Source organism: Sturnira hondurensis, unplaced genomic scaffold (assembly GCF_014824575.4).
Source record: "Sturnira hondurensis isolate 20B ecotype Veracruz unplaced genomic scaffold, ASM1482457v3 Scaffold0018805, whole genome shotgun sequence".
In the NCBI taxonomy this organism is placed as follows: domain Eukaryota; kingdom Metazoa; phylum Chordata; class Mammalia; order Chiroptera; family Phyllostomidae; genus Sturnira; species Sturnira hondurensis.
In genome coordinates this window covers 2,008,204-2,031,966 of record NW_028091436.1, presented here as the reverse complement: position 1 = coordinate 2,031,966, position 23,763 = coordinate 2,008,204, and the positions used below count along the sequence as shown (strand labels likewise).

Below are 23,763 nucleotides of genomic sequence, written 5' to 3'. Positions count from 1 at the left end.
ACAGCGGCATGTCCCCAACTCGAAAGGGGGACATGGTGGAGGCAGAGATGGCCTCAGCACTGAACTGGCGGGGAGCAGACAGAGCCTCCCGACTGGACGGGGCAGGTGGACACACGGGGACACGCAACTGTCCTGTGAATACCCTGCTCCAGGACCCTTCCCGGAGACGCAGGCTGGGCTCACTTTACCTTCCGGTTCCTGCCTGTGAGGCCACAGCCTCAGTCTGCTGCAGCAGTGACCTCGGGGCCCAGGGGGCTCCAGCAGACAAGGAAGAGGCGGTGGTGCGGTCCTGTAAAGGGGACTTTACTCTCCTAGAAAAATACACGCCGCACAGCTGAGGCCGAGGCTCGCTGTTTGGCCGAGTCCCGAGGGAGTGGGCAGCCTCTGTGTGTCGGGGCCAGGGGATATTAAATATAGTCGGGGCGGTGGACTTTAAAAAATCAGTCTTTCCTGTTTTTTTTTTCCCCTAAAAAAGGAGAGATTGCCACCTGTGGGGCTTCCGCCATACGTGCGCACGTGCACACAGGAGCAGCGTGGGGGCCGCCATGCAAACGGAGGTGGGGCAGGGGGGAGCCTCGGTGCTGCGCAGGGCCGGGGTGGCCCGCGGCTTCTGCTCAGCAGCCCCCGAGAGCCACGCCGAGACCTGGCGCATCTGTGCGGAAGGCGCAGAGGCCTTCCCATCCGAACATGCCAGACGCCCCACAGATGCCAACAGGCCGCTCCAGAACGCAGGCTGGCAGGCCCCTGCTCCCGAGGGGCCCACGACCCGTGGACCTGGCGCTCTCGGACTCTGGGGATGGAGGGTGCAGGTGGGGAGGAAGGGGCTCTGCAGGAGGGCCACCCGCAGGGGTGCGGAGACGCGTCCTGTCCCAGTGTCGCTGTGGCCATGCCCTCGGGCCTGGTCCTGGCCGTCCTTGTTGGGGTCAAGGCAGAGGGGCCCAGGCAGGCAGCTGCTCCAGGCAGAGAAGGACCCGCGCCCTCAGGCCGCATGGGGACTGAGGTGCCGACACCGCCTGTCAGATCCCGATGGTCTGCAGGACCCGCCTCTCGCTGTCGCTGAGGTGGCCCGAGAACACGGCGTAGCAGGGCTGCTGGGCGAACTGGCAGAGGAAGTCCGTGAGGTACGCCTGGGGGCGAGGGGGGTGTCACGGAGGGCTGTAGGCCCCCCATTGCACTGTGCGAGGCCCCCCAGGGGCCCAGCCCTAATGGATTCCACACAAATGCCAGTGCCCAGCAATGCTCCGGAGTTGGGGTCCCCCTGGAGATGAGGCACCCCGCCCGGCGCCCTGAGGACCTTCACTTGGGCCACAAGAAGCTTGCAGGCCCTATGAGGCAGGAGGCAAAGCCCCACCCACAGCCTGCTGCACTGAGGGGCAGGGCAGGGTGTGCCCACACCCACCCCAGGGCGCCCTCACCTGCAGATCGATCTGGTAGAGAGGGTCCTTGAGGGCGTCGGGGTCGTCATCCTCCTCGTCCTCGTAGTAGTCCTCCTCTGTCAGACAGGCCACCACGGGGGTCAGGGCGGAGCCCAGTGGCCACGGGTCCCCTCGGTCCCGGCCGGGGCGGGTGTGGGAGAGGCACCTGCCGCTGTCCTCTCCGCCCAGGGCTCACCATATTTGCTGGTGGCGAGGATGTCAGACAAGAGCTGGCCCCCCAAGCTGTCCTCCTCCTCATCGTCATCCTCCTCCTGGTCCTCCCACATGTCGTTGGAGTCGTCTGGGGAGACAGCGCAGCTGCGGCCCATGCCCACTGGGTGGGGTGGACAGACACGCTGGCTGCCCACCGCCCCGGCCCAGCCCCTGGGACCTCGTGGGCAGACCGGGGAGCAGCTGTGTGGGCCCAGCAAGGCCGGCAGCCCAGGTGTGGGGCGGACTGGACACCAGGCTCTGGGAGCCGGACAGATGCTGGGGGTTGGGCTGGGTACCTTGTCCCCACTCGGCGGGAGCGGCCTGGCGGGCAGCGTTGGCCTCCATGGCGTTGGACAGCTCGTTGATGACCAGCTTCAGGATCTTGACCAGCAGAGGAATGTTGGTCCAGCGCTCAGGGTCTGGGAGGAAGGGGAGGGCTGCCTGTCAGATGCACCGGGCTCCCCTGGCGACTCCTCCCCAGACCACACCCGCCCGGAGGACGGCTCAGTCACGGCACTTCGTCAGCCTGGAGCCACCAGAGCTGGGGTGTCAGAGTGAGGGGCGGGGCCCCGCTGGCTATGAAGCGTGGACTCCAAGTGCTAGCAGGGAGCCCTGCCTGCCTGCCCCCGGCCAGCAGCTTGGAAGTGGCCCAGGGGCGATGGGCCTGCAAGTGGGGGGAACGGGCCCTCCCTCCTCTGAGCCATTGGTTCACGAGCCAAAGGCGACAGATGACCAAGACGAGTGGGACTTGGTACTGAAGCCCCAGGACAGAGCCAGACGCAAGGTCCCTGGTGCCCGAGTGCGTCTGTCCGTGGTCAGCGGCAGGGAGGGACACTGCGATCTGACCCACTGCCCCCGTCTCCCGTTCCTGTCCTGCCTGTGGCTGAGCCTGGGTGGAAACAGGCCAGAGCGCCCGAGTCACCCACTCTTGGCGGCCTTGGAGCGGGTGCGCACACCCTCGTCGGCGCTGTGGACCTCCTCGCCCTGCACGCGGATGTCTTGCAGCCTCCTGTCGTCCGCGTTGATGCCGTGCTGCAGCAGCTTGCAGAGGGCCACCGAGCTGCAGGGACAGCCACAGGTCACCTCGCACCCCGGGTGCCACGCCAGGCTGGGGCAGGCCAGGCAGCCCCGTGACTCCCGGGTAGTGAAGCCCCATTCACAGCGGGCAGTGGAGGGAGGGCTCAGCTGGACACGGGACTCAGTGCTCGTGCGAGGCCCAGAGCCAGGTCAGAGGCAGTGCACTGTGGCCCCCAGACAGGGACACGGGGGCAGAAGGGGCACCGGGACCCTCCCAAGCAGAGTCCAGGGCGAGGGGGCGGGCCCACCTCACTTTGCCCTCGTACTGGCCGTAGAACAGGTGCTGCCGGCTGGTCCACTCGGCCATCACAAACTCCAGGGCGGGCTTGCCGGTTGGCCCGGGCAGGCTGCAGAGGAACTCCAGGAGGGGCTCCAGCTGGGTGTGCACCAGGTGGGCGAACACCATGATCAGGGACTGGGGGCGGTGACGGGGGGTGGCGTCAGGGCGCGGTGGCTGTGGAGCCGTGGGGCGCACCTGCGCGGCCCACCTTGCCTGACCCGCTCCGGGGGCGGCCGGCCCCGCCCGCGCTCCCCACCTGCATGACGCTCAGCGTCTCTGCCTGCTGCATCTTGCTGAGGACAGCGCGCAGGATCTGGTCCAGGTTCTCGCCCAGCTCGCGCCCAGCCTTGGCGATGAGGGTGGAGACCAGGCGGCCCACGAAGGCCGCGGTGAACTCGGAGGTGCGGGGGTCCAGCAGCTGGCTCACCACTTGCATCACGTACCACAGCCCGTTGTGGCCGTGCTCGTCATGCCACCGGGCCACCTGCTCCAGCGCCACTGACACGTAGGCCCGCAGGCACTCGCCGCCATTCTGGGGGGACAGGGTGGCCGGCAGGGTCAGCAGCTGGGAGCAGACCGCAGGCGGCCCTCACCCGCGCCTCCTCCGCGGGGCGAGCCGTGCGGTCACCGGGAAGACCCCTCTGGTGCTGGAACATGTCGGACACACGGTGCCACGGGGGGGTCGGACAGGGACGGACTCCAGGTGCCTGGAGCTTTCCGGAAGCCGAGCCCTTCGCCCACCTCATCCTCAGAGTCCCGCACACGTGTCTGCTGCCCTTCCCACAGTGACAACCCCAGACACAAGGACCACCCTCCCCACGCCAGCCACACTCCGAAGCCGGGACCCGCCTGCCGCCCGCGCCGTCCCGGCCCTTGGGTGGGGGTGGGGGGGCCTGAAGGGAGCCAGCACCTGCATGGTGGCGTTGTCATCGGTGCGCAGCGTGCACTGGGCCACCGCGGGGAATGCCTGGCAGACGAGCAGTTGGGACAGGGGTGGCTTTGTGTTCCGCACAACTGTGGTCAGGATGTCGATGGCTGTCTGCAGGGGATGGGGGGCGGGGTCAGCACTGCTCAGGGTGTGGAAGGGACCCCGCAGCCAGGGCTCTCCCTGTACTGACAGAGCCCAGCAGCAGAGCAAGTGTGGGATGAAAGAGAGGGCCTCGGGGCTTGTGACTTGACTGACACAAGGCTAGGTGGTGTGCGGTGGGGACCGTGCAGCAGGTGACATGCTCAGTGACAATGGCACCCCTGGAACAAGAGCCGTGCCCCCCTGGGCAAAGTGGCCAATGAAGGTGCCCTGAACCTCGGCAGTGGCTGCCATTCTCCAGCTGGGCAGAGCTCCCCGCCCGCATCCCCCGCCCACCCACTAGTGCCCCCGTCCACTCACCGCACACAGCCCCGCGGGGAGCTTGTCGGCTGGGGCCTGCATGATGCTGACCAGAGTGGGGATCAGCCGCATCTGCATGGGGCCCTGACAGGCCTCGATCTGGGACAGCTCCTTGAAGACGTCCTGAGCCAGCGAGGCAACGACAGGGTCTGGAGGGGACAAGGCAACATGGGCCCCTGCCTGCCGGTCTGCACACGCTCCTGGCCCAGGGTGCCCGCGGTGGGGCCCTACCTGACGCACGCACCCTCTGCTGGGACCTGGGGGCCCGTGAGCGACCTGGGAGCGCAGGACAGGTGCCCGGCCCCATGGGCATGGCGGGACCCCGGGCCGAGGGGGGTCCAACCACTGAAACCTGGCTCCTTCTCTGGGGCAGCCTCTCGTGTCCTCGCCCCTGTGAGGCCTGACGCCTCACGGGGAGGCGGCGCCACTGGCACTGTGTGCGGTGGAGGCAGCTGGCGCCCCGGGCAGACACAGCTCAGCCGCAGCCGCAGCCGCAGCCACGCCGGTGTGGCAGCCTCCCTGCATGTGAGACGCGCACCGAGGGCTCTGCCGCACGCCTGTCCGCCCAGACGGACCTGCCCACGGGGCTTGTTAAGGGCTGTGACGGTGGCGGACCACCCAACAGTGCAGGGGGCTGCACCCTGCCCTAGTTCGGCCTCCCGAGCTGCAAGACTGGGCTCCCTCTATAAACACAGCCCCCAGTGTTTCTTCTGAGAGCAAGGTCTCGGTGAGACACCCCACGGAAACGCGGTGTCCACAGGCCGGGGAGCTGGAGTGGAGGAGACACCCGCAGTCCCACCAGCCAGAGGACCCGCCTCCGACGTCTGGGTGTATTCTCTACGTGTGTGCCTTCACAGATGTCCCTTTCCAGAACAAGCCCCAGGTCAGGGACCCAGTCTGTGCGTGCTGGAAAATGGTCCCCTCCCTACCCGAGCTCTCTCCTGCCCTGAAGGCTTCTCCGACGTGTGGCTCTAACGGCTGCCCGGGCCCCAGGTCGCGGGGGCACGCCGCTCTCCCTCACTTCCACAGCCTGCTCCCCAGACCCTGCAGCCCACTCCCTTCAGGGCCGCCCCCCGGCCTGCAGCTCCGAGAGCTCCATGGCGGCCACCCCATGTCCTACTGCCCAGCAGTGCCCCTCTGCCCCCTCCTCCCCGGTCAGACCGAGCAGAGGAGGAGCCTGCACTTGGGGCTGCGGCACGAAGACCCTCAGCCCCCGGCCGGCGGCCTACCGTTGCTGTACTTGAGGAAGATGGCGATGGTGAAGGGGCAGATCTTGCTCTCCACGCTGGCGGTGAACTCCGCGTCCACCGTGCAGACAATGCACAGTGTCTCCATCACCAGATTGAGGACCTCAGAGCTGAACTGCGCGGCCAGGTGGATCAGGCCGTCCAGGACGCTGGGCAGGAAGGGCTGCAGGACATGGGTGCTCTCCGAGGCCTTCAGCTGGTCGCAGTACCTGGGGCGGGCAGAGACGTGAGTGCCGCCCCCGGGGCTGGTCTCCATGGCTGCGCACCGCACAGCGCTTCACACACAGAGCTTCAGGGAGCTGCGTCTGGAGCTCGTTTCGACGCCGCCCTGCGGCCCGCTTCGCAAACGCCGGCCCCTCTGTCCCAGCGTCGCCCGGCCAACATCTGCTATGCTCTCTGCCGCTGCCTTTCACCTCCCGCTGTTCCCCAACGGGCCCCTCACGTCACCGCGTCCAAACTGTGAAGACACCTGCTTAGTGCCTCCTGCCCCACAGCGGCCACTGCACTCGCGTCCCCGAGACCTGGTGGCCGCGCCCTCTCCAGGCGCTCAGTGCCGTCTGCATAGCTGTTATCCAGCAAGAGGCTACTTTAAATGCCAGGTTAGGAAAATCTTGTACTTTGGGGGGGTTTCTGCATCTTGAAATGAGATCCATTTTCATAAATGTTCTGTGCACACTTATAAAACCGAAATGCTGTTCTCCAGGTTTCCAGTTGCTGTGCGCGGTCCCACGTCACTCGTCCCGGTGAGTCCTCACCGGGTGCTGTGGCGCACATCCGATAGGACACGGTCACTAAGTCCTTACTTTTGCTCACCTTCAGAACGCACTAAAAGTCACTAAAAAACACTGCTTCTGTGTTAAAAAACACCTGGACCAGATACGAGGGCATTTCCACGTACTCGATAAATTAGAAAAAAAAGTTAAGTGCCTCAGAACCACGTGCGTGTCAGCGGCTGAGTTCAGAGGTCGTGCCCTCTGGGTTGGGGTGCCCGGCGCTCGCACCCGCCTGCTTGCTCCCACCCACCTGCTTGCTCCCACCCCTGGGGCCTCGCCACATGCCCCTGGCCCCACGGTTCCCACAGGGCCCTTTCATCCTGGCGGAGGGAACGCGTGAGGGACGTCTTGGTGGCCACCGAGCTGACCTCAGGGCCCGCAGGGCTCCCTGGTGATGTGTGCCTCGCGCCGTGCCTGCCGCTGTGCTGACGGTTAGATGGCGCAGGCAGGTACAGGGCAAGGCTGTCTTCTGGAATTTGGGCAGGTTTCAGGGTTCAACTGAGACCCCAGTTTGGATGGAATGTTCCTTTGAACAACGTGACCCCAAGTTGGAGGCAGCCAGCCAGGGTGCCTGACCTGCCCCTGTAACCCACCACGGTGCAGCCCAGGGTCCCCAGAGGCCACGCCCCTGGTCTGGCTGCCTCCCCGTCTTCCCAGCTGGTGCTGCGGGGGATCTCCCCCAGAACGGCCTGCTCCCGACAACCACTACTGAGACCTCCACCCTGAGGAGTTTTCTCGGAGGGCAGTTCCTGCCGCCCCGAGGCAGTGCACTCACCCCCAGATGGCTCTCACAGCGGAAATCCGAACCGAAGGGGGCTGTGTCTCGTGAAGGCCGCTGACGGTGGCCTGCAGAAACTGCTGGATCAGTTCGGGGGACATAGCGACAGTGAACCGGCTGGCAGCCCAGAGAGCCCGGCCCAGGAGGAAGGGAGACACTGGGGGGAGAGAGGGCAGTCAGGGCAAGGCCACAGCCTCCCAGTTGCTCGCCCCGCCCCTCCCCACCCCGCCCCAGCCTGTCCCAGCCCCTGGATGCAACATGGCCTGGACCACTCAGTAGGCAGAGAGCAGCCTCTTCCCACTGTCTGTGGAGCAGACCCCGAGTCTTCTCAGACTAGAGGCCCCATCTGCACTGTCAGTCAGCTCCCCTCGACCCCCACCCGGCCAGGCTCTCCCAGCCCCCGGGCCGCTGTTGGGACACCTCAGATGCCATCACTCCTTTGCTTCAATGACGCCCGTAAACGGCAGTCTACCGAAAAGAGGGCACCTCAGGCAGAGGGGCACTCACGGTCCACTCACACCTCACCCCCTCCCCCGCTGACCGCCAGCAGAAGGAGCCCTGACCGCCCCTGCACCCCTGCGGGGCTGCGTCCTCAGCCTTCTCATGCGTGTGCGCTGTGTGGTGCTCCGGCCCCTCCGCACAGAGGACAGAGCCCGGCCAGCCCACCGACGGCCCCTGCTGACCGGGGCCCCTGGCTGCTGCCCTCACCCCTACCCTTCCTGGAGCACACGGCTCTTCCAGAGGCCACAGGGTGTGTGTCACCGCGGGACAAACCCCCACGTGTCTGGTGTTCCAGATGTTTCTCGGTTTCAATTACTAGCACATTACGCTGGACAGAGTTCACAGAACAACCCCCGTGGACTGGCGGACCGTCCGAATGGCTGGCGAGGGAAAGCTGTTCGCTCGGGCAGGGTCACCAGTGCCCCCAGTAGAGCTCCTCCCAGTCTCTACGCCAACCCCCCGGGGCCGCAGGACTGCCTGCAGAGGGTTTGCTGAGGCCCATGCTGCAGAACTGCGCCGACGGGTTGGGGGGCTCCAGCGCGTCCACCGAACATGTGATGCCCACGCCTGAAGTGCGGGGACACCACGGGGGTGGGAGGCGTCGAGTCTCGCAGGAGGAGGGGTGGTCCCTTGGCCCAGGGCCGCGCCCGGGGCAGACACAGAAGGGGGGGAAGGTCCCCTGGCCCCAGGCGCTTGGCCGTCTCACCCTGTGACCCAGAGAGCGGCCGTGATGGCCCGAGAGGGCCTGCGACACACGACCTACCGGCCAGAGGGCTGCCCGTGCAGGAGAGGGAGTCGAGGTGGGGGGTGGGGTGGGGGCCCGTCTGGGTGGAGAGGGGAGACCCAGACGAAGGAGAGGCGGAGACGAAGAGAGTGAAATTCGGCCAGACACAAACACCTGCGGCCGCCCTGGGTGCAAGAGAAATCGGACCATCGGACCAGGGGCTACCTTCCCTTCCACGCAAGCAGCTGGCACGGCCTCGAAAGCAGAACGCTGTATTCCTCGGACACCGGCCAAGATCAGTCCGAGAAAAAGGACAGGAGACAAGCCGGAAGAGCTGGCTTGGGCTGCCCGAGGGTGTGCCGACTCCGTGGTGGCAGCGGAGCGCCAGCCAGTGTTGCGCAGCGGCTACACCGAGTCTGGGGCTGAGACAGCCATACAGAGCTGTGACCAGGCCCCGGGCGTCTCTCGGCGAGGATGAGCCCAGCCTCTGGGCTGGTTGAAGGTCAGATGAGGTCCAGCTCCGGGGTGGGAAGGATGTCCCCAAAGGACACATGGACGCCTGGCCCACCCACCGCAGCAGACGACGCAAGCAAGCAGACAACTGGAGGGGACTGCGGAGGGGGCACCGCAGAGCGTACCTGAGAGGCTGAGGTCTGCCAGGACGACCCCGGTCAGGAACCCGTGCATGTCAAAGTGCACGCGGCCGTTCTTCACGCCGTCGGTGAGCACGGCCTTCACGGAGCCCAGCGCCAGCATGCACGCCTCGTGCACCTTCCACCTGTGGGAGGGTGCCGGTGACCGTGAGGCGGAGCGCGCTGCCGCAAAGGCGAGTCCTCAGGGGAGGGGTGTGCGGACAGCCCTCCAGCTCGGTGTCCCAGCTACACCTGCAGCCAAGACAGACTTGGCGTCCCAGTTAAAGCCAAAGTCAGGTCCGCCCCGTGGGGCTTGCTAACAGGGCTAGAAGGACGTGTCGGACCAACCAGCACCAGGGGCAGCACAGCTCGGGACCCCGAGGCCCTCACCAGTGCTCCGCGCCGCCGCTCCTGGCCTGCTCCGCTTCCTGTAAGTGCCGCGTGGCCGCAGCAGCCAGGGCGGCCGCGCTCTCGTTCTGGAACTCTGTGGCCACGGCCTAGGGGGAGGGGCGGGGCTGAGACATCCGTCTGTGCAACGTGCACTTGCTCCAGGTGCAAACCACAACGCCAGTTGTACACACAGTGGTCACAGGCTCACATGGGCTAAGTGTGAACACACAGCCCTGCCGGTGCCAGTTCCGGGGCTGACGGAACCTGAACAGCTCCTCCGTGGTGGCAGTGCCTGGCCCTGGGGAGCTGAGGGCAGGAGCAGACCCTTGGCTGTGGGTGCGGGAGAGATGGTGGGCTGCACCTGGGCAGCAGTGTGCCTGACGCTGCTCTCAGGGACCCTGTCTGGAGAGGGAAGGCTCATCTACGAACATGGGCGGAATTCACCACTCGGCCCACGACAGCTTCCTCACAGGACGTGGGCCTGGAGGCCATTCCCAAACGGCGAGAGCCGCAGAGAACCACGGCAGTGCCTGGGGCTCGCCCCCCAGCACGCTGGCCTGTGCTGGAACCGCCCCGACCTGCCCGCCCTTTCCCTCCACAACCCCGTGCCACCCACACGCCCTGTCCAGCTGGGGCTCAGGGCCAGAGCCGGAAGCAAGGACTCTGGCGTCCCTGCACCCCACGCCCAGCTGAGAAGCTCCCAGCCACCCTGCCGAAATCTAAAAGGGGGCTGCCTGACAACGCCACCCAGGCGCTCAGGCACCAACGGGACGAGCTGCGGCGATGGCCGGCCCCTCACCAGCAGCAGGTCCTGGGCGGCGATCCTGACCGTGTAGGAGAAAGTGTCGTCGTCCTCGTCCTCCACGAACTGCTGCGGGTTGGCCGTCCACACCTTGATCTGCGAGGACGCGGGTTAGGTGTTGGGGGGGGGGGCTGCCGTTGGGTCACATGGCCCCTCGTCATCCACACTCCCAGGGGGACACCAGCTCCTGTCTCTGTCCTGAACCAGCGCCGGGCCCCCAGCCGTTCTCTCAGTCACAGAGGAGCAAGTCCCTTTCGGGGCACGTCGTGTGGGTCAGCACTCTCTAGCAACACGTGGAGAACAGGGCCACGAGCAGCTCTCTGCTACTGCCAGCTGCTGCTACTGCTCTTGAGATGAACTCTCTGAACGAACTACACCTGGCAGGACCTTGAAGGGAAAGTGACGTTACCTCTGCGGTGCATTGTAAGAGAGGCCCTGTCTTTACGTTCTGTTGAACTCCTTTTCACCGGGAGCCACATCAGCCTCGTGGTTGCCTTCAAAGGGCCGGATGTGATTTGAGGACTGTGTACATGCACCTACTCCTTAACCAGGGGCAAGGAGCTCAGCACTGCTGCTGGGTGGACACAGGGTGCCGGGCCGGATAGAACCAGGTGGAGGGCGGGATTCGGCCCGAGAGGGCCTTGTGTGTGCCCCCCGTGTTTTAGACGCTCATTTCTGGTCCAGTGACTCCCCCCCAGCAGGCTGGGGCCCTGGTCTCTGCACGCCACTGCTCACACAGAAGGAGCGGGTCACTGCAGGGGTTGGGGCCTTTGGCTGGTGACCCTACAAAGGCCGAAATCAAAGCGCTCGGAGAGCCCCAGGACCCCAGAGCCCTGGCCGCAGCGGCTGCGCCACCTCCCCACCCCGCACGCAGAGCTGAACGGCGCCCCCAGAGCCCGGGCGGCCGCGGGCGCCCGGGTGGGCAGTACCTGCTCCTCTGTGATCTGCATGTAGAGGATGACGTAGTAGAGCAGCTCCGGCAGGGCCTTCCGGACGGTGCCCTTGAACTTGCTGTTCTCCAGCAGAGCGTGGACAAACTCGAAGATGCTGAAGACGAGGTTTTCAAAGCCCAGCACCTCACCTGCAGGAAGTGCCAGGGGGACGTCAGTGGCCAGAAAGTGAGGGTGGCGGCACGCGTGTGGGGCCACAACGTCGTCTGTTACACCGGTGACCGTGCAGGGCGCCCGCTAACAACAGGGGCCGGAGAGAGCAGCTCTGAGGACGCAGTGCGCTCCAGTTTTTGAACCAGAAACGGCACGCTTCCCAGCGAGTCTGTCTGGGACCTGAAATGCTAACGGGACACTGTCACCTCCTGGACAGACCGCTGTCCTCTGTCAAGGCCGGACACGCCACATACCGTCAGAATCCACAGGGTCTTCCACTTCCTCCGTGTAGTTGACCTCGGTCCTCACGTAAGTATGATGAGGAGTTAAGACACAGAACCTGGGGTCTGCTTTGCAGACGCTGCCCGGGGGCGGTAGAGACCAAGGGCAGGACCCGTGAGCCCTGGCCAGCGCACAGCCCCGCCAGGCCCCCGCCAGCCCGGGAAGGATATAAGGCCGCGCTCTCAGTCAGGGTGTTCCAGACGATGGGCAGGATCTGCTGCATGGAGGCCACCATGTGTTTGGGGAAGTTCTTCACCAGGGCGGTCACAGCCTGCGAGGTCACAGAAAGTGGGGCCCGTGGAGGGGGACATCGGGGCCGCAGAACCCCCCCGGACCCCAGGGCCGCAGCAGACGCCGGCGCCCACCTTCAGAACCTCCATCTTGAAGCCGCTGTCGGCAGCGGGTCCGTCGGGCAGCTGCAGTGCCTGCACGAAGGCCTCGGCGAACCGCTGCACCGCCGGGAGGACCAGTGCCTTGGCCGCACCCTGGACCGGGGGCACGGGGAGTCAGTCCAGACCGCAGGGGCGGGGCTCCCGTGTTCCCGGGAAGGGCCTCACAGCGGCCTCGGGAGGCCGTTGCACAAGCCCAGGCTTCCCCAGCTCCCCACGCATGCAGCTGCTGCTTCTCACGGGGGCGCCACCAAGGGCCACCCGGCCCCCGGGCGACCGCTGGGATGAGGAGCAGGACGAGGTCTTGGGAGAGATGGAGCTCCCACAGAGGGACACGGAACCACACACAGCGGGGAACCAGCCCTGGCGCTCGGCGCCTCCCCCTCCACCCCAGGCGGGGCGCCGAGCAGGGCCTGCTGCAGTGCCCCGCGCCGCTGCTGCACTACCTTCTCCAGCTCCTCCATGTTGCAGATCATGTGCGCACAGGTGGTGAAGATCTCCACAGCCCGGGAGCGGGTGCGGATGCCGTACACCTGGGGAACAGGCGCACGGCCGTGAGACCCGGGACCTCACTGCCCGGAAACCCAGCACGGCCCGTGCGTCGGCCCTCCCGCAGACTGTGACCGGGCGCAGAGCGGAAGAGGGTGGAGAGAACGCCCCTCCCGGCATCCCTGCCGGACTCTGCGGGAGCCCCCCCCAAACTCCCAGAGCACGTCTACGAGCGCGCTACGCTGTGAGCAGCAGCACAGCGGCAGGCTGCACCCCAGTGCTCGGTGGGGCGGGCCAGCTCTGGGGCGAGGCCTCCACCGGGGGCTGCAGGAGGGGACAGGCCCCAGGGAGCAGGGGGAAGACGTGGGGTGAAGGGCAGCAGCTCTCCCAACCCTTTGACCCAGGGAGTGGTCTGGGTCAGTGCTGGTCACCGGGGCAGGAGCCGTAGCATTTGCACCCCGCAGGGCATGCGTGGCCCCGCGCCGTGTCTGCACCTCAGCCATGGTGAAGATCTTGTACATCTCTGGGAGGATGACAGGGGCCACGAGCGGCATCTGTGTGTCTGTGACTTCCCGCGTGAATTCTACAAAGGAACGAGGGGCACTGTGACAAACACACGGCTTTGGAAGAACACAGTGTGATAATTTCAAACTGCCTTCAGGTGGCAGTTCCACAACAGGCACAACACAGGCCCAGACACGGCCGATGGCCTGCCCTGGACAAGGGGGGCAGCAAGGGCACCTGGCTCTGCAGCAGCAGAGGGGCGTGCGTGCCGAGGTGAGGGAAGGCATGCGGCGGGGGCATGGCCTTTATCCGAGCACCGAGGGTCCGCGCAGGGACGGGTGGCCCCGGGGCGGCTACCCCAGGAGCACTTGGCCTGGGACCAGAGGGTGGCCAGCGGCTCCTCCCAGGCAGGTGGTCTCCCCTGTGTTCTCTGAGTCATTCTCCCCGGGAGCAGCGTGTGCTGCTACCCAGCATAGTGGGGATGGGGGGGGGAGCATCACCAGCCGCAGCCTGCACTTGGGGGAAGCTGGAGAAGGTGAGGGAATGCAGGCCACACCTCCTTCTTCGCTCCCCAAAACCCCCGACAGGTGCTGAGACGGCAAAGTCTTGGTACTCCGTATGGGAGCCCGAGTGCCCCAAGTCCCCGCGTCCGCTCCTTCCTGCTCTTCCATGTCAACCCCACAGAAAGGGAGAGTCGGCAGGGACCCGTTCAGGAGGACCCCCTGCACTTCTGGCCAGAAATGCGAGACCAGTACAAGACGGCTAACATGCAGGGGAAATGGGTGGTGCCCTCACCGAGGGGTAGGACGCAGGGCGGGGACACTGGGTCGACTGGGGACATGTGGGGACAGGTTCGGGGACCAGCTGACGATGGATTAATCAATCAAGCATTGAAGAGACACCCAGCCCATCTTCTTGGACTAGAAGTTCAAGTACTTTTATTCCACTGACTGTCCCTTGTCCTGGCTGGACTAACGTTAGAGTCACACGCAGGGTGGGCAGCACAGGCTACCGGGGCAACAACACGGGTGTGGCAATGCCCAGTTCTGACGGGAGCGTCGTGCCTGCAGCGCCACACAGAGAGCAGGCGTGAGCGCCACACTGCTGCGGAGCCACGTGCCGACACCTTTGTGGTAAAACACCCGTGCCGGACCCTGTGCGAGGACGGCGGCCACGCGGCTGAGAGTCACCAGCAGCGCCCCGCCGGCCGCCGTGCTGCAGGAGCGCTTTACAGAGGTCAGCTCGCTGCAACGGCCCAAAGCTCTGCGGAGGCGGACGCTGACACTCACTCCACACAAGAAGACTTGGGCCAGGGGCACGCACCGATTTTGGGGTGCCCAGCTGCCTTGCCGTGCCATGTCCCCACCTGCGACCCTCTGCACACCGACCGGGTTCTCCACGACAGGCGGACAGGGCAAGGCGGACAAGCAGACAAGGAACTGGGAGGGAGCCGCGGCCCACGGGCCACACGCACTGAGTCCCGCTGCGCAGCCCGCCCCCCCCCACCCCGGCATCCGGTACCTGTCAGCACTCGCATGGCTCCGTGGACGGCGTTCAAGTCCCCGCTCACCAGCATCTCCATGAGCAGGCTGAAGAGCTGCGGCCAGGCCTCGGGCCAGTCCCAGTGCGCGATGGCCGATACGGCGTAGGCCACGCTGGAGCGCACCTTGCTCATCGACTCTCGCAGCCCCCGGGGCAGCAGCTCCCGGATGACGACTTTTGCCTGCAGAGGAGAGAAACCCACCTGCCGTCGGGCCCGCTGCGAGTGCCTGGCAGGGCCCCGCCCGGCGTGCGCATCAGCAGCAGTGCGCGCCCAAGATGCCGCATCTCCGTCGAGAACGCCGGTGCGCAAACCCGCACGCTGCCCACCCCAGAGCCCCCAACAGTGGCACCAGCAGCACTGGCCACTCGCATGCAATCAACCAGGATGAAGCAGCTGAGCGGCCACATTGTCCTGTGAGCACTCAGTGCCCGAGGGACCGGCGGCCACCGGCCGGCAGCACAGAAGGACACTCCGTGATGGTGGGGCCCGAGCAGCGCAGCTCTGCCCCACTCGGGAACGCCCCTCCATCAGATCCTCAAACAGCTCTCCGGGGGGCGGGACTCCGACTCTACCTCCGACACCCGGGAAAGGGGCTGAGAAGAGCAACGCCTCTGCCTCCCCTGTGTAGCAGACCAGACCGGGGCCTGAGTGCCGGCCGGCCCGCCGCTCGAGTGCGTCGATGTCCCCTCATCCATGGCCCGTGCCCACAATGCCCGCTGGCCACCCGCGCCCCTCCGTCCCCACCGGGGCCCCGACAGCACCGCACTTCCCGGCAGCCCGCCGGGCGCGGCCTCACCCTTTCTGTGGTTTCCGGAGGCCTGAACTTCTCCGAGTGGGCGCACCAGTGCGTCTCCACATACTGCTTCAGGATGACGGACGCCAGCTGTGCAGAGAGCGGGCCGTGGGGTGCACGTGAGAAAGGACTTTCTCCCCAGGAAAGCCATGGTCACGCGGGGCCGTTCCCTCCAAGGACAGTGAGGCCTGGCCCCAAGTCCCGGGTGACTCACAGACTGGCCTCCCGATTCCACTCTCCCCTGAGAGCGTTTCACTGCCAAGCACAGGAATGACGTACAAATTGGACCAACTGGGCTGGGCTCACCTGACGGATGGCCAGGGCCCCCTGGGGATCCACGGTCAGCTCAGCCAGGTGGACGCCAAATTCTGAAAGAGCAAACTTATTGTGAGCGTGAGAGCGTGCGTGAGAGCGCACAGGAGAGCACGGCAGTTCACTGGGCCCCAGCCGACGTGCTGGGCGGCTGTAGCAAGGAGCCGGACCCACCGCTTCCACAGGCCCTGACAGGGCCGCCAAGACTGAGTCCCAGGCAGGGCGGCCGGCGGCCCACAGGCAGGGCCCCAGCACCAGCTCACCCTCCGACACGGGCGGATGTGCTGCCTCACTGAACACCGTGCTGGCGAGCCCCAAAGGAGAGCAAGGGGTGGGATTCCAGGGGCTGCTCAGGCCACCAGGTGCGAGGCGGTCAAGTCTAAGGAACACCGGCTTCAACAGGCCCAGTCCTGAAAACACGACCGTTGAGTCCCTGCTTCTCAACAAGCAGCGCGAGCAGTGACTGTGGCAGCACTGGGCAGCTACACGACTTACCCCTCCTCAAAGTCCCGGTCCCTAACCCCCATCAAACCCCACTAACTCCTTCCCCAGAAACAGAAAAAAATCCATCTGGAAACTCAAGGGACTATGAGTAGCAGGGGGAAAAAAGAGCGAGATGGGAGCACGAACACCTCCTGACTTCAAAACTCGCTCCAAACACACAAGGGTCAGAACAGGGCGGCTCTTCAGGCAGAGACCTGGCGACCAGCGAGCAGGACCCAGAGCCCCGAAGTGGGTCCATGGGCGCCCCCTGCGGGAGGACAGCCTCTTTGGCAAACGGAGCTGGGAGAACAGGATGTCCACACACCAAGAACATCAGGTCCTCAGCCAACACCACGAACAAACGCAACAAATGGACCAAGAACCTAAATGGAAGACCTGCAACAATGTTTTTCTCCTTTCAGAGCTTCATGACACGGGATTTGGTGGTGATTTCCCACCTTGACAGAAAACAAAAAGAAAGGAGACATATTAGACTTCATAAAATTTTTAAAGATCTGTGTAAAAAAAGACTCTATCAGAGTAAGAAGGGAACCCACTAATGGAAACACGTATTTCCAAAGCGTGTACTTGGTCAGGGACTAACACCCAGAACACGGAGAACTCCCGAATTCAACAAACACAAACAACCAGATGCAAAAACCGGCCCTGTTTCTGAGCAGGCAATTCTGTGATTGAAGCCACACGAGTGACCAGTCAGCACGCCACTGTTCACTAGGTGACAGCACATCACCACTAGGAGACGCGACCTCCCAGCCACCAGGACGGCTACTACCAACCCAACCAGCCAACCAACCACAAACAACAGACCCCAAACAAACCAGAAACCGGCGCTGGCTGCTGCCACGGAGCAGCCGGCACGAAGAACAGAACCGCGGACCCAGCCGGTGGCTCCACCAGCCAGAGAGTCATCTGTGCACCGAGAGCTTGTGGGCCCACCCCCACTCAGGGTGCGCACGGGAGGCGACCCCTCGACGTTCCCCTCTCACTCAGTGTCGGCCTGTCTGCCACATCCGTAAGTCTCTGGGTGAGGACCGGAAGTAAATGAATCACTGTCCAGCACACGACCCAGCAGTGCCGGGCCTGGGCACTCCTCCGAAGGAAGCCAACTGGAAGAGGCACCCCAGCCCTGCACGCACGGCAGCGCTGTCTGGCGCAGTCGGGTACCGGAGCGACCTGGACACCCACCGCCGGAGAGGGTGGGGAGAACCCTGTGTGCACACGCAGTGGAGCTTTCCTCGGCCACGCGCGCGGGAAGGAAACGGCCCCCCTTGCCACAGCGCGCCCAAGGGCGCCATGCTGAGCGAGGGGAGTCGGAGATGGACTCCCGGCCGCCTGGCACCCGTTCAAGGATGCCGGTCTTCACCCCGGCGACCTGAGATGCCATTCTCAGCTGCACGGCCATGTGTACACTCTCTCCTCGCTCTCACGGCCGTGGCCGCCTGCTCGTGTGCCAGCGCGGTGCCATTCTAGTGACAGACGCCGTGGGTGCCTTTTCCACGTCGTGAGAACCGCAGTTTGCCTTTCCCGGTGTTTCTGGACAATCAGCCCCTCTGACCCTCAGCCCCCGCCCACTTCAGAATCAGCCCCTCTGACCATCTACGGGGCGGAGCGGCCCAGCCAAGGACCGCGCCTCTTCGCATCTACCCGAGCCTGTCTTCGGGGAGGTTTCGCCCTGAGGGTCACGGGGGGCACAGGGGCCACACGGGGACAACGCCGAAGAGCCATCAGTGTGTGAGGCCCGGGTGCCCCCCCCAGGGCCGGCCTGTCAGGGTCCCTCCGGTCCCATCTGAGAGCTTCAGGCCGACTTTCTTGGGGAACAGCACGGTGCGGGTGCCCTTCACGTCGGCACCTGGAGGCAGCACCAGCTCTCTGTGCGAGCCTCTTCAGCCTGCAGAAAGCGCACCGCCGTTTCCACTGACTGCTTCACACCACTGGTCACTGAGACTGTGCCGAGAGGCCATCCGAAGACGGAAATCCCCCAGGGGCCGGAGCTGGGCCACCCAGCACCAGCAGACAGGTGGTTCTCTGCACGGTCACCCCATCACACAGGAAAGAAGCAAGAGAGTTCAAGGAGCATGACCTGCTCCAAAGCCTCAATGGGAAAGAAACCTGCAAAGAAGAGCCTCACCTTGAACTCAAGACACGTTTTAAACATGGAATGTGTAAGTAGAACAGATTTTCTTGTCCGCACGTTTCTAGCTTGAAAACCAGTGGCCACACGATCATCTCTGGTTTGGAAACCCCCACTCAGAGAACTACCTGCACGAGGTGGTGGGGCTGGGAGAGGAGAAGCACTGACCGGCAGTTAACCCAAGCACACCCGGCGGGACCACAGGGGGACCAGTCCGCAGGCCCGAGCTTGACTTGACTCCAAAGCTACACAGGAGGAGCTGCTTGCAGGGCGCAGGGTGGGGGGGGGCTGTGGTCTGACGCTCAACGCCACGCCCAGAAGGAAGAGCCAGAAAACACCTCCCGCCCGCAGACTTGCGACAGGTCCAGTCACACAGCGGCCCTGCCAGTGCCAGAGGCCATTCAGCAGCGAAGGCCCTGTCCCCAGAGGGGCACTGAAGAGAGAATGCACGGTGTTACTGGAGGAAACACAACTGCGTGTATCTGTAAAGAAGAAAGTACTTTAACTTCATGTAGCAGGTGTTCGGGGATGTCCAGCTCTGATGGTTGGAGTCTTTAACGTCACTTCATTTGGAAAGCACTAGAAAGAACAGCTGGAAAACAACCTTCGAGGTGCCCTGGCAGGAAAACCAGAGGGATAGAGATGCACGCTGGTGTGTTTGTCTTGCTCGGACAGGACCAGTTGAGAGCAAACTGCAGTCCGACCCCCAAGTGAGCCAGCAGAAAACCTTCCCAAGTGGGTGGTACGAAGTCAGCCTTCTAAAGCCATCTTTGTTGAGAAACTGAACGTCGCTAGTTCCCTCTCCCAGGTGGGACGGGACGGACCACTCGGGTAGCCTGGGTTTCCGCCCAGAGCCCAGGCTCTCAACTGCACCTTTACTCAGATCAGAACGGCACCCTGCTGCCTTCCTGAGAGAGCCCACCCCCGCCCCCACCCCGACCTCTCTGTCTTTCAGGGTCTCGCCATTCTGTTCGCCTCTTCCTCCCCACCAGGCAGAGCATTATCTACGCAAAACTGGCTTCGAAGGACGGTCCAAGGAAAGCCTGGGGCTGCTGGAGACCTGGGAGCCGGCCAGGTCGGGGAGCAGTAAGCGGGCTCCCTGGGGACAGGGAGGGTGAAGCTCAGCCCTGGGGAAGCCCCCTGTTCTCATGGGGGCTGGGTGACGCTACAAAACCACAGCTGAAAGGAGGATGAAAAAACTCTAACACTGCCCTTTTCCCGAGGGCGGCTGCCTTCTGCTCAGTGCACGCCAGGAGCACATCTGGGTCAGTGAGGGCTGTCTTCACAGGGCATGTACGCAGGCTGCCCTTCGAGAGCCAGAAAAGCGCCGGTGAGCACCGGGCAGCAGACTCCGCCAGCAGGACCGTCTCTCCAGGCCTCTGACAGGGGGCGCAACAGATCCTGGGCAGCGTCTGAATGCCCGGAAAAGCGGGGGCGAGGCCACTGCCCCTCCACTGCAATGGGCGGTGGTAGGAGGGGAGAGAACAGGTTCTCTGCGGCTTATCTGCGGGGAGCGGCAGAGAGACAAAGTCAAGGCTAAAGACAGGAAAGCGTCTTCACTTCCCACCAGCAGAAAGAAACAACTAAGAGGTCAGTGACACAGAGGCTGCACCACGGGCTTGAGCCTCGAGGCCCAGAGCACTGAAGGAATCACCTCCCTCCACCCCGTGGACAATGCTACTCTTAGTGGGAAGGTAGAAAAAAGAAGGACAAGGAAAAAAACTGTAAGATATAAAACAATAAAGCACAAACACACCAAAAACAAAGAGCTGCCCTTCCCAAAAGTCGTAACCTTGTAAGTCAGGCAAAAAAGAACAGACACAGCCAAGCACCGACCAGCGGACTCTGGGAAAGAGCTCGCCTGCAGCCCCTGCCCTCCCCGGTCCTCTTGGCCGTGCGTCCACACCAGGCCCAGAGCCACCTGCCGGCTAGACCCCAGGGAATCAGGGAAATGCTCTGACCCACAGGTGGCAAACACAAGGCCCGCTCAGGCTGAATCCGGCTCTCCACCTTGTTTTATCGGGCCCTCCACCTTGTTTCCACCCGGTGGCAGCGCTGAGCTCCTTGCCACTAGTTACGGAGCAGGTACATCTACACAGTCCTCAAACCACACTCGGCCCTCTGAAGGTAACCACAAGGCTGATGTGGCCCCTGGTGAAAATGGCTGTGACAGCCCTGGTAGAACATAAAGGCAGCGCGCCTCTCTTACAATAAACCGCAGAGTTGACCTCACTTTTCCCCCACTGCAGCCCCCTCCTCTCGGCTGCAGTGGGCAGGCTCCCTCTGGAGGACAGTCACTGACCACAAGCAATCCACTTCCTGGCGGGCACCGGTGGGCAGAGTAAACGGCCAGCACCTGCTCTGGGCTCCAGCAACCTCGATTTTCTAAGATGATTGTTTCTTAAGATCTTCTCTACCCCAAAACCTGGTCAGAGCCCACCCACCTTTCCTGTCCATCCACCTGATGGAGCTGACAGCTGACCATTCAGCTTCATTCCCCAAAATCTCATCAAGGATTCTCCCACTCAGTGTTCAAGACCGGGGCCACCACCCGGCAGCCAGGGCACCACCGCACCTGTTTGCCGAGGGGGACAGACTGGTCAGCCCTAGGCGTCTGCCCTTCTGTGGGATGGTAGGTACATGGTCACTGGCAGGAACAGAGGGACCAAGAACAACTGCACCTGGCTGTTGCCTGACCGTGGGTTCACGGAACCAGGGCACAGACAGTGAACACGACCTCCAACTCCCTCATCTCCCTCCCGCTTTGAGGAAGCTCCTTTCCAAAGAACAGACAGCACCTCCACCGGGGCCAGCTGAGGCAGGGGCCACGCCCCGCAGCCGGCCCAGGCGCTGTGTCCACGTGAAGGTGAAGGAATGGCTGACCACTTTAAGAAACACCTGGGATTTAAACAGAACAGGCGACGAGGGTCCTCTGCACCCAAAGGCAAACTGTCTTGTGCAAGCCTCAGGACAGGGAGGGAGACGCAGGAGGAGCCCACCACCCTCCCTCTAGACCCGGGTTACCGCAGGGGGGACATCCTCAGTTTTTAAGGAAACGTACGGAAGCAGACTACAGACGAACACAGGCAGACTCCCAAGGGTCCAAAGCAGCCCACTCAACGAGCCACCGACCTGATCCCGGCCTGCCCACCATGCTGCGCACAGGCACTGCCCCCTGCAGACCACCGGGGGCAGCACGGGGAAGGGCGGTCTCGAAGCGCACCTGCAGCACGACGCGCGGTATGCCCGTGGGCTTCAACCTATTCCTACCAGCACCCCAGATCAAATGCCGAACCCCACACTTCTGTTTAATTTTTTATTTCAGAACCCCAAGGTTTGCAGAAAGCCAGGGGCCGAAGCTGTGTAACTGACTCGGCCCCGCTGGGGCCAGGGCGCTTGCGCGCGGACAGGCCTCTGGGAGCTGTCACTGTCCCAGCCCCTGGGGCGCAGGAGTAGTACTCTCCCTACCCCTCCACGTCGTTCCTGCAGCAATTCAACCGCGATGGGCTCTCTAACTGGTCACTTGTCCTCCTTCACACCCAAGGGAGCAGGGACTCCGATGGGAACACAGCAAGGTGATGGAAGCCGGAACAGCTCCTTCTGGTCAACCCACAACCTGCCCAGGCCCTCGCTGTCCAGCCTGGTCCTGGTGTGCAGGACACTGGCAGTGACAACCAGGCCTTCCACGTGGCCCTGGACCTGCCGGACCCCGGATATCTCCGCATGCCCCCAACTCCCCAGAGCCGCGGGACGATGCAATATGAACTCCAAGGAGGGCTAGCTTCCATTCTTTCCTAGGAAGGTCCGGCGGGGAGCTCCGACCCGGCGCTAGGAGCGAGCGCTGAAAGAGGTGAACGCAGGATGGAGACTCGCGGACCAGGCGCACTGGCCGCTTCAGGGTGGGAGGACCGTCCCCCCCCCCCCGTTTGGGGGCGGGGACGCGGGGCCTGCGGCGGCCACTTCCTCTCCGTCGCCGAGGCGCCCCGGGGGCGCGGGGACAGAGCCCAGACAAAGGGCGGTGGGCACCTGCCTGGCCGTGCGGCGCGAGGAAGCGTCCCTCGGGGCGCAGACCGGAGCCGCACGTGGCTTCCGCCGGACTCCGCGTCCCCGGACAGCCGTAACGCGGGGCCGCACTCGCCCGCCCGCCGCAGCGCGCCCCGGCGCCCGCACCACCAGCGGGACGCAAGGCCTGAACTCGTCCCCGGCCTCCGCGGCGCAGGCCCGGCCCCGGGCCCCCAGCGCGTCCCCTCCGCCCGGGCGGCCCCGCCTCTCACTCACCCTCTGTCACCTCCAGCACCTTGATCTGCTCCTCGGCGGCCGCGCGCACCTCCTGCACGGGAGACAGGATCCCGGTGAGCGTGTCCACCAACGCCTCCTTCAGACCCTGGGCCACCGGCCCCGGCATCCCTGAGGCCGCGCCTGCAGCCCCCGCCGCCGCCATCTTTCTCCGCTCGGCGCGCCAGCCCCGCGGCCTGGCCCGCTAAGGCGACGGCTCCCGCGCGCGGCCAATCCGCGAAGCCGCGCTTGCGCACCGGCGGCGGCGGAAGCGCCGGCCTCCGCAGGCAGCGCCTCCTGCGGCAGGGATGAGGACTGCACCTTTCTCCGCCGGGGTCTGGACGTGGAAGGAGTGGAAATACAGGGTCGTTTTCCGAGGCTGTACCCTGGCTGGCTTCACCAGGAGCTCAGCGGACAAAGACGCCCCTGAACACCTGAGCGAATGCAGAGGATCACCCAGAGGGGTTGAAAACAGGGCGGGGTGGCATGTTGTGGCAGAAGGGGTGGAAGGAGTGTACTGTTGGAGGGGGAGGTTCCGGAGCCATGAGGCCCAGGTATTTCTTCGCAAGGCTGCTAGAACCCCGACTCTCAGCCCCGAACGGCCAAGGAAGCCAGCTGGCCCTGCCACGCCCAGTCCTAAGACTGCGGATGCTGAGCTGGCGACAGTCAGGGCTTAAGTCACCTCAGCTGAGGATTCTTCCCATCGGATGACCCCCTCCGTGTGTTTTGAGTAGAGCTTCAAACACATTGGTCGCTTCCCGGGTGGGAGGGAGAGCTGGATCGTGTCCCCACTGCAACGTCCTGGGGCGAAGTGCTTCTAGGACGCCCTGCAGCTCCACAGCGGGGCGCTGTGGGACTTTCTCCGGGGCCAGCAGCTTCTGTTCTCACAGCGTCGCCTATGCCCCAAGAACACATGAGTATCCAGAGGGTGGTCCGTTTTCCACGCTGGGGCAGTGGCTGGAGGACTTGTGGACCCTGACATCTGGGCTGGAGCTGTGAGTCCTGGTGGAGGACGCTAGGTCCACAGCGAGCCAGCAGGAGCCCTGCCCCTCCCCGCATCCAAAGGGATCCGCAGACATCCCCAGACAGGCGCTTTTACTTCTGCCTTGAGCAAATGGCCACAAACAGCCCTGGCTAGTGTAGCTCAGTGGACTGAGCATGGGCTGTGAACCAAAGGGTCGTGGGTTTGATTCCCAGTCAGGGCACATGCCTGGGTTGC

The 23,763-nt window shown here is 64.4% G+C and overlaps 1 protein-coding gene across 3 annotated transcripts; it reads right to left on the bottom strand.

Annotated features, from left to right (window-relative positions):
- Positions 1 to 282: 282 nt before the first annotated feature.
- IPO9 (importin 9) lies at positions 283 to 22,748 on the bottom strand. 3 transcript variants are annotated; one of them, XM_037070494.1, is made up of 24 exons: positions 22,548 to 22,748; positions 15,629 to 15,690; positions 15,326 to 15,412; positions 14,508 to 14,709; positions 12,977 to 13,065; positions 12,440 to 12,526; positions 11,970 to 12,089; positions 11,775 to 11,875; positions 11,577 to 11,635; positions 11,149 to 11,300; positions 10,217 to 10,315; positions 9,418 to 9,524; positions 9,034 to 9,173; positions 7,168 to 7,327; positions 5,602 to 5,828; positions 4,373 to 4,521; positions 3,896 to 4,024; positions 3,242 to 3,517; positions 2,954 to 3,120; positions 2,555 to 2,688; positions 1,925 to 2,047; positions 1,612 to 1,716; positions 1,416 to 1,492; positions 283 to 1,127 (listed from the first exon to the last, which is right to left on the bottom strand). In XM_037070494.1, the coding sequence occupies exons 1-24, from the start codon at positions 22,708 to 22,710 to the stop codon at positions 1,017 to 1,019; spliced, it is 3,126 nt and encodes a 1,041-aa protein (XP_036926389.1). In that variant the 5' UTR covers positions 22,711 to 22,748; the 3' UTR covers positions 283 to 1,016. The 3 variants fall into 3 exon arrangements, with proteins under 3 accessions (XP_036926389.1, XP_036926390.1, XP_036926391.1); XM_037070495.1 differs by having other exon boundaries at positions 2,972 to 3,120; XM_037070496.1 differs by having other exon boundaries at positions 2,954 to 3,081.
- Between the last annotated feature and the right edge of the window lie 1,015 nt (positions 22,749 to 23,763).